We start from the raw sequence: 15,384 nt of genomic DNA on the forward strand, positions 1-15,384 counted from the left end.
ATTCTGGTGCTCGTATTTATTCCTAAATTTATTTTAGGATTTCCGGTGATATGCATTCAGTGGGGGGAAACGTTCCCGTCGACGACGAGGTGCCTACGGTGACTTTGTGAATTTTAAAATGATATGCCGACTCAGTCTTTTGGAGGTGCTCATAGGGGCATGGTGTGCGTGTGAATAAAATGAGGAAAAATAAACCAAGAAAATTCTACCCAAAACCGAATGAATATATTAGAAAAATCAGCAATTTTTTTAAAAATGATAGAAACCATTCAGAACCAGCAGGAAAAACAGGAAAAAATAAACCCAAATAAAAATTGACAAAACCGAGTAACAGGTGCTCTTTCCCAGAAGAATAGGATTTTCTCTTTTTTTTCATGAGCATCTCCAAGACCAAGGTTATTTAGTTCTAGTGTATTGTTAGACACTAGTTCAGGAACATATTTTAGAACAGTTTTTAAAAATATAAGAATAGTTTTTTCACCTGCATATATATATATATATGTATATATATATATATAGTTTTTAAATTCTTTAACATTTTAATACCTACAATTATGTTTTAAAATTTATGATCATTGTTTTCTAGTCATAAATTATTTTTCTAATATATTTTACATCTGTTCAAAAACCGGTTGCCGGTTTTTTGAACCAGTTTCTTTTAGCAAGCGAACGGGACAGTGTTCCTCGAGGGAGAGAGTAGCAACTGGAGACCTTTTTGGGCCCATATGTGCTTGTTGGGCCAGGCGGGCTACACCGTACGGCCTATAGTCTCGGCCCACCTTTTTACCACCACGGAGAGACCCATCGGCAATTCCCCGTCCCGAACCGTCGTCGTGTACCAGCTTCGCCGCCAGCGAGCTAGGGCTTCCCACTCCGAGGATCCCCCGGCCATGGCATCCCACGACGACGACCAAGACCTCGTGGTCTACGGTACGCCCATCGAGCGGGAGGAGGACATCTCCGCCCGCAAGCGCCGCGCCGTCGCCGACGCAGGCCAGCTCCGGGCCCTCCCCGCCTGGAAGCAGGAGGTACCCCGCCCCCGGCCCCCCATCTCTACCCCATTCACTCCTGTGTACCCTTTGTAATCAAGCATCGGGATATATTTTTCTCCCTTTTACGGGGTTAATTGATGGCGCATTAGTTGGTAATAGATTTACCGAAAAAGGCTTTCGCCCCGCTTTATAAATAAAGCAAACCGCCACAAGACATACAACCACAACAGGTCCACACACAATTTCGGCTATGATCACTAGCAATTTCGTAATTCCTCTGTCCCCAAAAAGCTTGTCTTAGATTTTTCTAGATATGGATGTATCTAGGACAAGTAATTCGGGATGGCGGGAGTAGTTTAGTAGCTACGCATGCTAGTTTATACATCCAGGTCTGTCGGGAAAGCGAGTTCTTCAATTTAGGGTTTATTATGACAGAATCGTGTTCAGTGTTTCAGTTTAGTGTTTTCGAATCCATTGAACTTCCTTAATAGTGTTTTTTGCGGTTGGGGATGCTGCAAATGTTCTTCAATTTAGGGTTTATTTGATGGAATCGTGTGGAGTGAACTATGGGGATGTTCTGGTTTGTAGTAAGGTTGCCACGCTTAACCTTTGGCTTGCAGTTGCGGTGCGCCACACTTTCTTAGCCACATGGTCCAGATGTCATAGGCTCTTTTTTCTTTGGCCAAATCTTGCCACACTTATGGTGACCATTTTGTTCACCACACTTTTTTGTGGCAGCACAGTTTGCCTGATGTTAGTTGTGGCAATATTTCCTTCTTTTGTTACCAACTTGTTAGACACTTGGATTGTCTCTTTTGTTAGCATTGCCATGAAATTGCGTAGCATATGATTTGCTTTAAGTAACCAATACCTCTGTTTTTTATTAAAAAATGAGATGTGATTTGGGTGTAGGTCAGGGATGAGGAAGGGCGGAGAAGATTTCATGGTGCATTTACTGGAGGCTTCTCTGCTGGCTTTTACAATACTGCTGGCTCAAAAGAGGGTATGTTTGTTGCCTTAAGATTATGATTTTAATATGTGACAGTATCGCTGAAGAAATGAATGGAATTATTAAAATGTCATTTACTGTAGGATGGACGCCACAGACATTCACATCTTCACGAAAAAGTAGAGCTGAGCATAAAAAACAAAGCATATATAATTTTCTTGATGAGGAAGATATCAAGGTATGTGATGCTTTTTTTATTCCAGTGCTCACTTTTTGTATGGAAATTGATAATCTGCAGCAGTCGTACACTGTTTTGTTGTATTTCAATTCATGGTATTCCATATTGGACTGCCTGACGTTTAATGTTTTGAGTGCGAATGCAAACACGCCATGTTCTAGTCATCTAGAAAACAAGACAGTTACATGAAAATGCTTTGATTTTCAGTTTTAATAGACAAGTAATTTTGGTCTGTAATGAAATTGCTCCATGATTGGAAGTAGAATGATCGCATCAATATTGTAACTATCATTATCTGCGAAATTATTCCAGGATAACTATAAGCATGTTATCTCACATCTTTAGTTAATTTACTTGACAACATATATCTGTTTACAGACGCTTGCTGTAAAGGTAAAGCTAGTACAGATATTAAAAGACTGTAATGTCTTCCCTGTTTCTTAGAATGTTGAAAATGTGTAAACCTTGACGAGCATGTACCAGTGGTTACTAGTGTCAGTGTTGACGTATTTGACTGAGCTTGGCCCCCAACAGTGTCAATGTATTTTTTGACTTTGATTTTACATAAGTGATTTCTCAGGATAAATTTGTTTCATGAAATTGTGAACTTATCTGTTGACAAATTTGGGCACCAATTTGCAGGATATGGGAGGTAATGCCTTGGAAACATCTCAACAGTATGATACATTCGGTTCTACGGCTGCAGAGCATGCCAGAAAACAAGCATCCAAGGAACAAAATGAGAGGTTAGCATCTTTACATTGCATAACTGACATGAAGCTTAGGGGATGTTTGGTTGGCTACAACACTTGGCTAACGACTAACCTAGGTTTGATAAAGTGTGGCAAGCCACACTTCTTGTGGCAACTAAGTTGTTTGTCACAAGTTAGGTTGTTTTGTTCGCCAATTGTGTGTGATGGATGAGCTGGCCATGGTATTATGCAACTTTGGTGTGCCCAAACTGCAGCAGTGAACCATATGGCTTTCATCAGACAAACATGCATGAGTTGTGGTAAGGGGGTGGAAATTAACCCAACACCCTCGAAATCAGTTTTACTTAAGTGTCCTCTTTAGTGTTAGCTGCACTGAATTATTAATGTGGCTATACACAAGATTTCTAGCATTACTCTGGTCTTTATCAATTTAGGTTCGTATGACCATGCCTTCTTAACTTAAATGGCAAAAGTTAGTGTTCTTAGTTCACCACTCTAATTGATATATATGTAAACATATCTGCACATCTGCATGCAGACCATCAGCTATTCCTGGACCTGTTCCTGATGAATTGGTGGTCCCCGCCACAACCTCGATTGGTTTGTCTCTGTTGTTTTATCTTTTCAACTACTCCCTCCGTTCCTAAATATAAGTCCTTTTAGAGATTCCAATATGGACTACATATGGAGCAAAATGAGTGAATTTACACTATAAATATGTCTACATACATCTGTATGTAGTCCGTATTGAAATCTCTAAAGGGGCTTATATTCAGAAACGGAGGGAGTATATATATTTTCAGATAATAGTAATATCTTGACATCTTTTGAGCAGGCGTGAAGTTACTGATGAAAATGGGCTGGCGCCAAGGTCGTACCATCAAGGATGCACATGCTGACTCCTTATATGGTATGCATTTTATCTGTGAATTTGAAGCCATTTCATAGTTGATCTATGGAACAAACTTGTTCCGTGTCGCTTTCAATGTTTTTCGTTGAATTCATTCAAAGTCTGGCCTACCATCAGGTCAGAACGACAGATTATGACAGCCATGAGCGGCCTATTGTATCGGCTGTAGAAAATCTGAGTTCACAAATTATCTTAGTCCAACAGTTATCTGTTAAAAAAAGCATTGTGCTTCTCAAATAGCGACCTAATGGTTTGGTGTGGTAGTGTTGTTTATCTAACTAATTAACTGCTGATGCCTACAGAGTCACGTAGGGAAGCTAGAAAAGCGTTTCTTGCACTCTCTGGTGTCAGTAACGATGAGGATCAAGATCAAATTGCTTCTCAGAAATCTAGAGTGGATGAAAATGTCGCAGAATCATTTGACAAAATAAGCGCTTCAGGAAATACCCCAGTAAGCAGGACATGCATCTCTCTTGATTATTTGTTGAAGTTTGTGTTTCCTTGTTTAATTGTTTGTGAGCACTTCTCTTGTAAGGTTTCACCTTTTCACTTCTCTTTGGTTCTTATGATGTACTAAAGTGCTCAATGAACTTTTTTTCTTCTTAAATTTCAACGAACTTATTGTGATCTTTTTCTTGCAAATCCGAACTATATTTAGACCTCGTACCTCTGTTTTATGCTATAGAGTGCACACAGTGCAATTTTCCACATGAACTAAATAATATTGTTTTATAGCTGAACTAAAATAGTAAGTACTTTCATACTAATATATTTTATCTAGCTCCTACTAATCATTGTTCTAAAACCAAATATTAAATTTCTATCTTGAAGACCGTAAAAAGTCACTAGCAGCATTATAAAAGACAGACGGTTAGTATGATAGTATCTAACGCATGATTGGTTGGTTGCCTAGTTTCAGGTTAGCCTGCATATTATGTCCAGTATGCATTGTGTGGGTGGTAAAGAATTTCAGCAAAAAGTTTTAATCTGGAGAAAAGATTTGCCTTTACCACTGCAAATTTACGGTGTCTTGGCTGCCATAATAAACTAATTATTACTCCCTAATTAAGTAATTATTCTACTGGTTGGACCTGACTTCTGGGAAGCTAAGTTTGAGATTTAAAGCTGAACTTGCTGTGTAGATAATCTTGCATCCCATGAGCCAGCCTGCTTTTTGTACGAAGGCCACTAAACACTTAGTTATGGCACCCTGTCGGTCTGCGTTGAGGATTATACAGGCAACTATTCATGCAATAAGTTACTGTTGCTCAAAAAGTGTGCATGCAATTGCTAACTTGTTTTCCATGAAGAAGAAAACATCAGCTGATCTTCCTGGTTTTCCATAAATATTTAGGTGTATGTACTTCATCCAAAGGAAGATCTGCATGGTTTAGGTTTTGACCCATTCAAGCATGCGCCTGAGTTTAAAGGTACCATACTCCAAGTCCCCAATAAATGATCATTTGAATGGATCTCCTGGGTCCAGGCATACGGACCTGACTAGGCATGCCTTTTTGAACCTTGGCTTGACCTCACATTTTCTTTCTTTGCAGATAGGAAAAGATCACACAAATCAATGAACAGGGACCGAAACCGAAGTGATGTTTCCGTGAGGGGAAGTCTCCTGATTTCAAACTGTATGATTGTCATGACCCTTACGTTCGGTTCTCTATTTTGCTAATATTGCTCAAGTATATTGGGTGGAAAATCTTAGCTAGTGGTTTGATCATCAGCAGGACAATATGCTCCTGGCTTTGGAATTGGAGCACTCGAAGAGCTTGGTGTTGAAGATGAGGATATTTATGCATCAGGTAATTTAATTATCTTCTGGTCCATTTGAAACTACGTAATGTTAATATTGGAAGTCTTGAACTTTTGATGGAAGCATATGGCATTTTTGTGTATCATTCCTTACTGAAATGGAATGGTCGGTTATGGTAGATTCTGAATGTACAATTGTTATCTCCTTGTACCGCTATAAGGTAAATTCTTATTTGTTCCTGTGAGGATGTGTGCTATCAAATGGAAATCTTGGCAATTGTGCATATAGCTTGACAAGACTTAATAGACTTGTTTCACTGTTTGAAGATGCTATTTCTATTTAAGATGGACTGGCCCTTTGATATTGTTTCTCACATGTCTTACTATCCTTATATTTGTCGTGCTCAGGTTTCAATTATGAACAAACAGAAGTTGATATCGAGCCTTCAAAAACATCTGGTGACAGTAAGTTTAAACTTGAAGACAAGAAGAGAGGTTTCTTCCTGAGCTTTAAAATTGCCTCAAATTCCGAGTACAAACTCGAAAGGTGATGCTTCTCTTTGATTTATAATTGATTATTAATGTTAACGCCTTAGCTTGTTTTTTCTATCCTAGTACTTGCTTGAACTTTGTATGTATGAATCATTTGATTCTCTCTTTCCACATATTGTCACCATGTTAGGTATTCTTTTGCTGTTTATGTTGTGCTATGTAAACCTGTTTTATACTTTCATACTTGTTAAGTTGGATCTATTGATGCCAAACCTCTTGCCAGTATGTGGTTGAAAGAACCAAAGATGTGCATAACATGACATCTATTTTAGAAATTTCTTGTGATTTGTGAGCGTTTGCACAAAGCAATTGGTAGAGAAGTAGTACATGCAATGACAATCTAGCACGCCAGTTTAGTGAATGTTACTTTAAATGGTAGTGCTGTATTATAAAATCTAGTTAAATTTATTCACAAATTAACAAAAAATAGTCAAATTAATTCTAGCCACTTCCACCCAATGAACTCCCGACACGCATACAGTTGTGTGTTTTTAACCGAATTACTCTCTCTCTCTCTCCTTGATATGTACCGATATGTGTTTTCAACTGAATTATCGCTACGTAGCGGTATGTGGTGATATGTGTTTTCCCAACATCTACTCTCTCTCTCTCTCTCTCTCTCTCTCCCTCTCTCACGCGCGCACCCGCACATGCGCAAGTAAAGTTGTCATGTGCATTTTATGCGTTGATGGTTCATCTGTCAACATTCAGTAAATTAATTGTCAAGGTGTTCCTCAGCTGCCTTGGGAGTGTAGATAGGCAACCAGGTCATCAAGTCAAGAATGGAAAAATAGTTACTGGGTCTCGCCATGTTAGTTTAAGCTCAGTGGAATCAGCAAATAAATATGAAGGATGACGTGCACACCTGTTAGCTATGTATATATTGTATTATTATAGTTCACATTCAGCAAATTAGTTTACTCAATTCCATATTCATCTCATATATATGTATTCATCTTGGAAATTTGGTGACACTGTGACTCTTCAGATTTCATCCTCCTGAGATCCCAGCTGATTTTGATGGTCGCCATAAGTTCTCAAGTCCAATTCAGACAGCTGATAAGTTCTCTGATCTAGCTCCTCCTGAGGTTGCTCCTCCAGAAGACACTACCTTGAGATTATTGATTGAGGGCTGTGCTGCTATGGTTGCTCGTTGCGGGAAACATATAGAGGATTTCTACAAAGAGAAAAGTAAAGCAAGTCCACAGTTTCTTTTCCTCGATGGAGGAGATGGATGTAGCTACTACACAAGGAAGTTATGGGAGCATCAGCAGAAGTTTATTGACCGGCAAAGACCTGATGCTGTTAAGTCGAAGCCTTCTTCTGACAAGTTGACAGCTGAGAATCGTGGAACTATTCTTGGTGAAAAGCCTCTTGATAGAAGCTCTAAATCATCTAGCTCATTTGTTTCTGCAAAAGAAGCTGTTCAACTACAATCAAATCTTGGTGACACCTTTGTGAAGCCAATATCTCTTGTATGTTTTTGAATTGCATTGTCTTACCAATTATTGCTGCCTCCCTAATTGTGCCACATTCTTTATATGAATTACCTAATCTTGGTCTGATTATGCAATGGATTATTCTTGCTTCGCAATAGGATGGCGTGCCAGAGTCAAAGAAACCTTTTAGAAATGAGCCAGCAAAGCAGGCAAGGTTTGAGCAGTTTCTAAAGGAGAAATATCAGGGTGGTCTTCGTATTGCAAGTCTTGCTCCTACAATTACAATGTCGGAGGCTGATCGTGCTCGTGAAAGACTAGATTTTGAGGCTGCCGCAGATGCAATTGAAAAAGGAAAAGAATATAAGGCTATAGATCCTTTGTCAATATTGGGTTTACCTGGATTGAATGAGCAACGCTTTGTTTCATCCACTCAATTAGAGGTAAGTTAGCTTATTTGGGTCTATTAGTAATGTCATGTCTCTTTTTCACAATTTAATCCTTAAAAACAATACAGAGCTCTGCGGTACTCCAAGATGAGAGGCCCATGTATCCACAGAGGGAGGAGTTCGAATGGCGGCCTTCACCAATACTGTGCAAGCGTTTTGATATTGTTGACCCTTTCATGGGAAAGGTAAATTTAAGTGATTCTATATTGTTGGGTATATGACTGTGTTAATTAGCCAATTACGATAGGCAAATGAACTAAAAATTAAGTACACAGAATAAGAAATATAAATTGGTGATCTTTAGAAAAGGAATGGGGTCACAGATACACACAGATACATTGCGGTTTATGTTAAGAGTATCGTCGTAAATTTCCCCAGTTCTTACTTTTATACTTGTAGCTAAGTACAGTTTCCGATGTCTAGTTCTAAGGAGCTGATTTGCAACTGATAAATGTATCAGTTCTAGTCTTCTGTAGTACTCTACTTTTTTATTATTTGCTATTTGGTGTTAAATCAAATATATATTTTCAAAACGTCACTCACACTGACATCTTATCATGCATGCTGTATGTGCAGCCAATGCCTCTTCGAAGACCAATAAGCAAGATGGACACCCTTATGTTTATGACCGAGTCCACCAAAAAGATAAATGAAGATGTAAGGGGCTCAAGTACTATTCCACAAAATGCTGCTGTGTCAGGAACAGAAGAGGTAGAGGCACAGGAAACTGCAAATAACCCTGATATTGTGGCAAGCAGTATGCAGAGGCCTGTTGATCTTTACAAGGTGCTCCCTTCATTCCTTTATATAACAAGTATTTGTTTTCTAATAAAATTTCAGTAAGGTGTATTTCTTCTAATTCCTCGTAATCCCATGTTTAGCCCTCTTAAAAAAAGGAAAGTATCTCTCTCCTGATTTCATATATCTCTTCTGTTAGAAAAAAATAGGAAAGTATCTCTTTTCCGATTGCCTGTATCTCTTCCTTTTCCTAGCTTAATCGATTTACTTGCCGCTAACCAACGAATTGGCCAAGCGTAATTTCGTTCTACATTCTCTATTATTTTGTGCCTTGGTCACTGTGCCGGAAAAAATACACCTTACATAAAGGAACGGAAGGAGTAATAATTACCCCAAATGTATGTTCTTAGGGGAAACATTGGCCAGAAATTCATGTGGAATTAAACCATATTTGAAGGATTATCTTGCCATGTTTAATTTGTGCTCCCTCGACTTTCTGCTCAGACTGAAACTGACCTCTGTAATAGCATCCATATTGCTACCTGTATTGAGCAGTGCACCAGGTTGTTTTTTCCATTAGATACTACCTCGTCTCTACATGCAAAATACACCAAAAGTCCTAGCTCATGGCCTCACTTGGAAAAACAAAATTTCTACATGGATTTCATAGAACACATATGTACAAGTAGAACTTATAGAGCTTCATGATTATTGAGGGTAAAAGGCCTATAATAATAATGTTGCTCTGTTTTCTTGTAAAAATATTCTTCTTACCTGGCTATGTATGAACGAAAAAAAAATGATTCTTCAAAATCCTTAAGTCCTACTCACTTCTCCTGCGTATTCGAGAAAAGAAAATAATAGGAGGTAGCCATATTTGTTTCATTAAGGAGAAAAAACTCCAAACTTTACTGTGCACTTGTGGAGAATGGCATAAATTGACATACATAAATGTAGTGAAACAATAGGTTAGAGTATATACATGCTGTTTGTTGGAAATTGGGTTATCATAATTTACGTTGTAACCCTTTAAATAATTATATTTTCCTACACGGGCCACATAATCGGTATTGCTCAGTTGGTTATTCGGCACTGTGAGATAAAGGCGTGGAGTTTGAACCCATTTTCCTGCAATAAGGACATTTCTAACCGATCCCCTAAAAAATAGAGGAGGATCCGGCCGAGTAAACCTTAGTGGAGTATTTATACTCCACTAAGTTTTGGTCGGTTCTAGCCGATCCCCTAAACTTAGCGGAGTCAAACTTACTTTTGGTTTAAGCATATCGTTGAACACTTGTCGTGCAGCCTATATTTGGTCAATTGACTGAATCTTTGTAGCGCGGTCACGGCGTGCTCCTGCTTCGGTAGCGTCTGCATGGGCGAGTGCTTGGTTCCCTTCCCCTACACCTCCCGGAGTCCTTCTGCTTTCTCCACACGCAGATGTTCTTGCTGTCAGGGCCGGTGTACAGAGCGTCGCCCTTGGCGGTGAGAGAGTAGATGTGGCCTTCTCCCTGACGAGCGAGCTGATGAGGCTGGTGCCGGACACCATTGTTGGCGTAGCCACGGACCGGGGAGGAGGCTGGCGGGCTATTTGGTCGGGGGAGATGACGGGCCCGGGACGAATTCGGGTTCGGAGGGGATCCAGGAGAGACAGGAGATTTTCCTCGGCCGCCTCCAGCCGGAGTAAATATACTCGTGGGATAGGCGCTGGAGTAATTTTTTTACTCCACTAACCGGTTTAGGGGATCGGCTAGGTGCGACATAGAGGAGGAAAACCGAAATTATCCTCCCTTATAGCCGGATAGGGGATCGGTTAGAGTTGGCCTAAATTGGTAACCTTAAATCCTTATACCATGCAAGTATGACGTCTTGTTTATTAACATAATTAGTGCATTCAAATTTTCCTTTAATAAATGGAATAGTAGGTGCAATGCTTCATAATGGGATATTGTCATTTTTTATCTTCTAGAAGACCAATTTAAGTCTGATGCCAGGTATGGGTTCTGATAGTTGTGTTTACACTCATTTCTTGCACAGATTCAGATTTGCTTAGCTGGTTGGTATCTTAAATGTGGGGTTGTCAGAGAACTTGGACAGTTGTCTATGCTTCCTCTTTAAGCCTGTAAAATATTTCATGTTTAGAAGAGCTTAAGCCTATATGGTGGCTTAAGCTGCTCCACAGGTGGACATAATCCTACTGTGCATGCCAAGTTTCCATAAAACGTGAAAAAATCATGTATGTACAACATGCTATGCACACGCACTTGCAAAAATAAGATCATTTGTGTACTGTACAAAAAGTACAAGAGGCGAGATACTAGCGGAGCAACTATATGTGCACAAATTACTTTCTTACAGTTCACAAATGGTCATTTTTTATAGCATGTTGTGCATCTGTGAATTTTCTGTATTTTATTTAAACACACAAATTACATTTTATGATGGGTGATGTGGGCGCAACAGTTGCTGATTTTGATTCCACAGTTGTCTATGTTGTCAATTAGGAAACGGTTAATTGGACTTGAGGGTTCTGTACTGACAAGTTATCTGTTGCACTTTCCAGGCAATCTTTTCTGATGATTCAGACGATGATATGGACGAACCTCTTAACAATCAACAAGTGGATCCAGTGAAGACGAGTGAAGGTGCCAACATGGCTCTTAATCGTCTTGTTGCTGAGGATTTCCTGGAATCTTTGGGTAAAGAACTGGGATTGGAGGTTCCTGCAGAGAAACCTGCCCAGCCACCGAATGTCTTATTTAGATCAGAAATCCTTCCAACAGCTGATGCAAGTGTATCTAGGAATGGCCAGACATCTACTTTTAGGGAGATAAAGGAGAACGAGTGTTCTTTGGGTTTGATGGAAGCTGCCAATGGTAATGGGGACGGTCCTTCATCCAATGTCGAAAAGCTTGATTTGAAATATGAGCATAGTGCTGACATAGGCCGGTCACACTCTTCACATCGTCAGATTCGGAACGGTAGTCCAGAGTCTGATACTTCTATTGAACGGCATAGGAGTAGGAAAAGAAGATCCCATCATCGAAATCGGAGTCCAACACCCGATTCTGGTTCTTCTGATGAACGACGTAGTAGTAAGAAAAGAAAGTCACATTCAAGGCATAGAGCAGGCAGGAGTAGAACTCCTGATGCCGATTTGTCCTCTGACAGTCAAAAGAATAAGAGAAAACGTCGGGAGAAAAGGAGTCATCGGACCCGCATGTCTGACAGTGATTCTAGTGATCATGAATACAAGGAAAAATATACATCTAGTAGTAGAAGATCATCTGATAAAGACAGAAGTAGAAAGCATTCTAAACACCGCAGGCACAGAAGAAAAGACTCTGCATAGTGTTCTTGAATACAGCTACTGGAATACATGGCTGCAAATGAAAGAATTCACATTAGCTTCTCCAGATTATCCAAGTTGGTGAAAATGTTGGGCCCGATACTGAAGTGGATGTTTATAGTAAGCGTTCTAAACCAACCTTATGTTTTTGTTCTTGTGTATGGTATTTTGAGTGAGCTGTTATTTTACCTGCATATGGTATTTTATATTTATAATGGTAGAAGATCCTTGTCTTCATTGCACGTGATGCTTTGAGTTGTTAATTTACCTAAGCATGCCTATCACTTTCTTGTCCTTCACTTCAAATTGTTATCCTACATTTTCTGCACTTCAAGAATGGACAAATAGCCTTAAAAGATTGAGAGATCACAAATCCTGGCAGAAGCTAGAAACGAAACCATTCTAGTGTTTTTGTAGAACTATAAGTGGAAGCAAAAAAGAAAAAGGGAAATTCAAAGCTTAAGTTGTGTGCTAGCGCTGCTAATTTGATCCTTGTTGGTTTGGTCTTCCAAATGGTGTTTTGTTCTGGGCCAAGCTGGTATCCTGTACATACCTGGGCAGCACTACGAGTGCTGCTTTACAACACTTACCTAAGTCAACTGTGTTGCTTCGCTCCATGCAAATTCATGTGTCCTACACTTGCATATCAGACTATTGCGGTTAGCAAAGTTATATTAATCTTAAAGAAATTGCATATAACCAGTGAAAGTTATCTTGGTGTTACTTGAAGCCCAATTCCAAAGGGTTACGAGACTAGTTGTGTTTTCCATCCAAGAATTGCTGAGTTTGGCAGGAAACTAGCTGGGAATGGGCTTGGTTTGAGCCAAACTATGGCGACCTGAATGTTTATATTTTTCTAGTTTATTTACATCTCTTGGTGATCATGATGCTTTCTTCATCAGAAACACAATGCGGCCGGATTTGGCTGATAGATGTTGCCTGTTTTTTGGATAGTCATTCTTTGAGTTACAGCCCTGATGTGGCTTCTGTCTTTTCTGTCTTGATTTCTTCCTTGCACTACCCTATTATTAGCCAACTTTGTGGCATTTCTGTTGAGCAAGGACAACTAACGTACACGTTTTGTGTTGTTGCAGTTACAAGTTGATACCGTGTTATCCAGTCATCCAAAACTATTTGATGAGCCCGGAAGCTTCTTGCGTAGTAGTTACTGAGATTCGGGTTGTGCATGCGGTCTTCCTTTGTATGTGGAGTTTCTGTTGCCATCGTGCCTCTACCTCCTGTTGTATGTCATGTCATAAATTCGTTCCGTTCCGGAAGACTGTCTCTGAAGATCCTTGCACAACCCAAACTGCCAGGCGTGAACAGGTGTAAATAGAAGAGAATTGGGTTGTCATTGACATAGCATTTAGATTATCATTTTCGGTGTTGTTGTTTTCTGTTACAAGTACTGTTTCTGTCATGCCAACACAATGTATATCGGTCTAGGACAAGAAAAGGTTCGTTCTCCGTGTTGCTTGTGTGCTTGCGCACCTGTGGTTTTGATGCAAATGCCCAGCGAAACAGCAACCACCACACGGTAAAGGGCTCGGACGCCAGAACGAAGCCTGGTGAAGCACTCGTGTACTAGCTCATCTGTGTACATGACGAGGACCGGTGTCAAAAAGGCGCACTCGCTTCATGCAGACTCTACTACAGGAGCACCAGGCAGGCATGATGACTCCCGCGGGAGAAGCCTGGAAGATTCGATTCTTGGGCTCCCTTGGGTCGGGAGGCAAGCCACGCACGGGATGCCATTCCAATCCAGCATCTCCAACGCACGCACGCGTCGCCCTCGCCTGGTCCAGCTTCTGTTTGCTGCCCAACTGCGACGGGCCCGGCGTCGCCGTCGCCCGCCGATCGCTGTCGCCGCAAGATACGGCGTCAGCGGCGCCGAGAAAAGAGAAAAGGCGCCCCATAGGATCTGTCTCTCTTTCCAGCAGCATCTGACGCGGGAGATCCTTTTTGGTGTTAATAGTTTATGTACTCTCGTGCTGCTAGGCTGATTGGACCCTATCTACTTGCACCGGACGACCGCCTTGCATTAGGATTAGGGGTATGTTATGTTATGTCAGCATGGTAGTAGGACGTGTGGCGCGGTCTGCTGTGCTTGGTGGTCGTGCGTGGTGGTGACGGGCGCAAGGCGACGCCGGCTGCTGTTGCCCCGGATAAGAGCGAGCGAGCGAGCTGTTGGTTGGGCGATCACCCGCCCGCCCGCGCAACACGAAGGAGGTGGTTAACCTACCGGCCACCAACCCTCCTCCTCTCCCCCGACCACAAAGCGAAAGAGAAGGCGGGGCATCCGCGCCCGTCCAGTCCACGACGGGCGTCACGGCACGTCGGATTCGACCGACCGACTGATTGATACGATCGACGCGGACCCGTGCACGGACGGACGGACGCAGGTGGACGGACTACATATAGCAGCAGCTTTGCAAACGGACACGATCGACGCGCTGCGCTGCGCTGCACGCATCGGGAGGAAGACAAGTGTGCTGCGCACAGACTAGGTAGCTAGCTAGCGCGAACTCGTCTTGTTCTAGCACATGCGTCTTCTTGGACAGTGGAATTCAGTTAAGTATAATCGCGCCGACGGTAACAGCTAATCACTCAATCAGGTGAGGCCGGGATGGCGTGCAAAGTGTCGCGAGTAGTGTGTGTTTTACATCGGGAGATGATACCGAGGGAAGTGGTGGTGACGAACTTTGTCACCGTGCCTTTGTTTCTTTTTGCGTGGTCGAGGAGAGATCGTGTCTTTCCCTAAGTACATCTGGCGTCCTTTTGTACCACTACTACTAGTATACTAGTTTAACCGTGCTCCGAGAAGGGATATCTTTTCGGACGTTCCAAAGGCCAGGAATGCAAAAGATTTAAGGCATATAATAGCCAGATATGCGAGCTAATAAACAACAAATGCTGCTTACTTAAGCTTCTTCCATGAATGGCAACAACTCCTCTACGTGCGCAGCCCCCAATAACCAAAGCGCGCTTGTTCGTTTGACTTGGAGCTCAATCACTTGGGCAATTCGCATACGTGAACAAACGCATTGATTTTGAATTTGCTGGCGTTTTGGTGATGACCACATGGTCCTCCAATAAGGATCACGACTGGTGATATGTCTCCAGGCTCTAGAGTCAAATTAAATACCACGTAGTAGTAGTTGCTTGCAAATTGGACCAATGCTAGCCTATACAATGCCGACAATTATTGGAGCCCAACGTCCAGTTTTTATTTCAAAATAATCTCAAGTAAAATGCCAACTTGGTAAGTCTTAGTCAGACAAGACTTAATGAAACCCT

The 15,384-nt window shown here is 41.3% G+C and overlaps 1 protein-coding gene across 1 annotated transcript; it reads left to right on the plus strand.

Annotated features, from left to right (window-relative positions):
• The first annotated feature begins 817 nt into the window (after positions 1 to 817).
• LOC119336818 (G patch domain-containing protein TGH homolog) lies at positions 818 to 13,563 on the plus strand. The gene is made up of 17 exons (XM_037608901.1): positions 818 to 1,028; positions 1,905 to 1,995; positions 2,085 to 2,179; positions 2,822 to 2,925; positions 3,431 to 3,492; positions 3,728 to 3,802; positions 4,105 to 4,253; positions 5,157 to 5,232; positions 5,356 to 5,439; positions 5,536 to 5,613; positions 5,972 to 6,110; positions 7,104 to 7,590; positions 7,713 to 7,994; positions 8,069 to 8,185; positions 8,577 to 8,786; positions 11,302 to 12,207; positions 13,182 to 13,563. Exons 1-16 carry the CDS (start codon positions 891 to 893, stop codon positions 12,088 to 12,090), a joined length of 2,976 nt encoding a protein of 991 aa, XP_037464798.1. The 5' UTR covers positions 818 to 890; the 3' UTR covers positions 12,091 to 12,207; positions 13,182 to 13,563.
• The last annotated feature ends 1,821 nt before the right edge of the window (positions 13,564 to 15,384 follow it).

Source organism: Triticum dicoccoides, chromosome 7B, assembly GCF_002162155.2.
Source record: "Triticum dicoccoides isolate Atlit2015 ecotype Zavitan chromosome 7B, WEW_v2.0, whole genome shotgun sequence".
In the NCBI taxonomy this organism is placed as follows: domain Eukaryota; kingdom Viridiplantae; phylum Streptophyta; class Magnoliopsida; order Poales; family Poaceae; genus Triticum; species Triticum dicoccoides.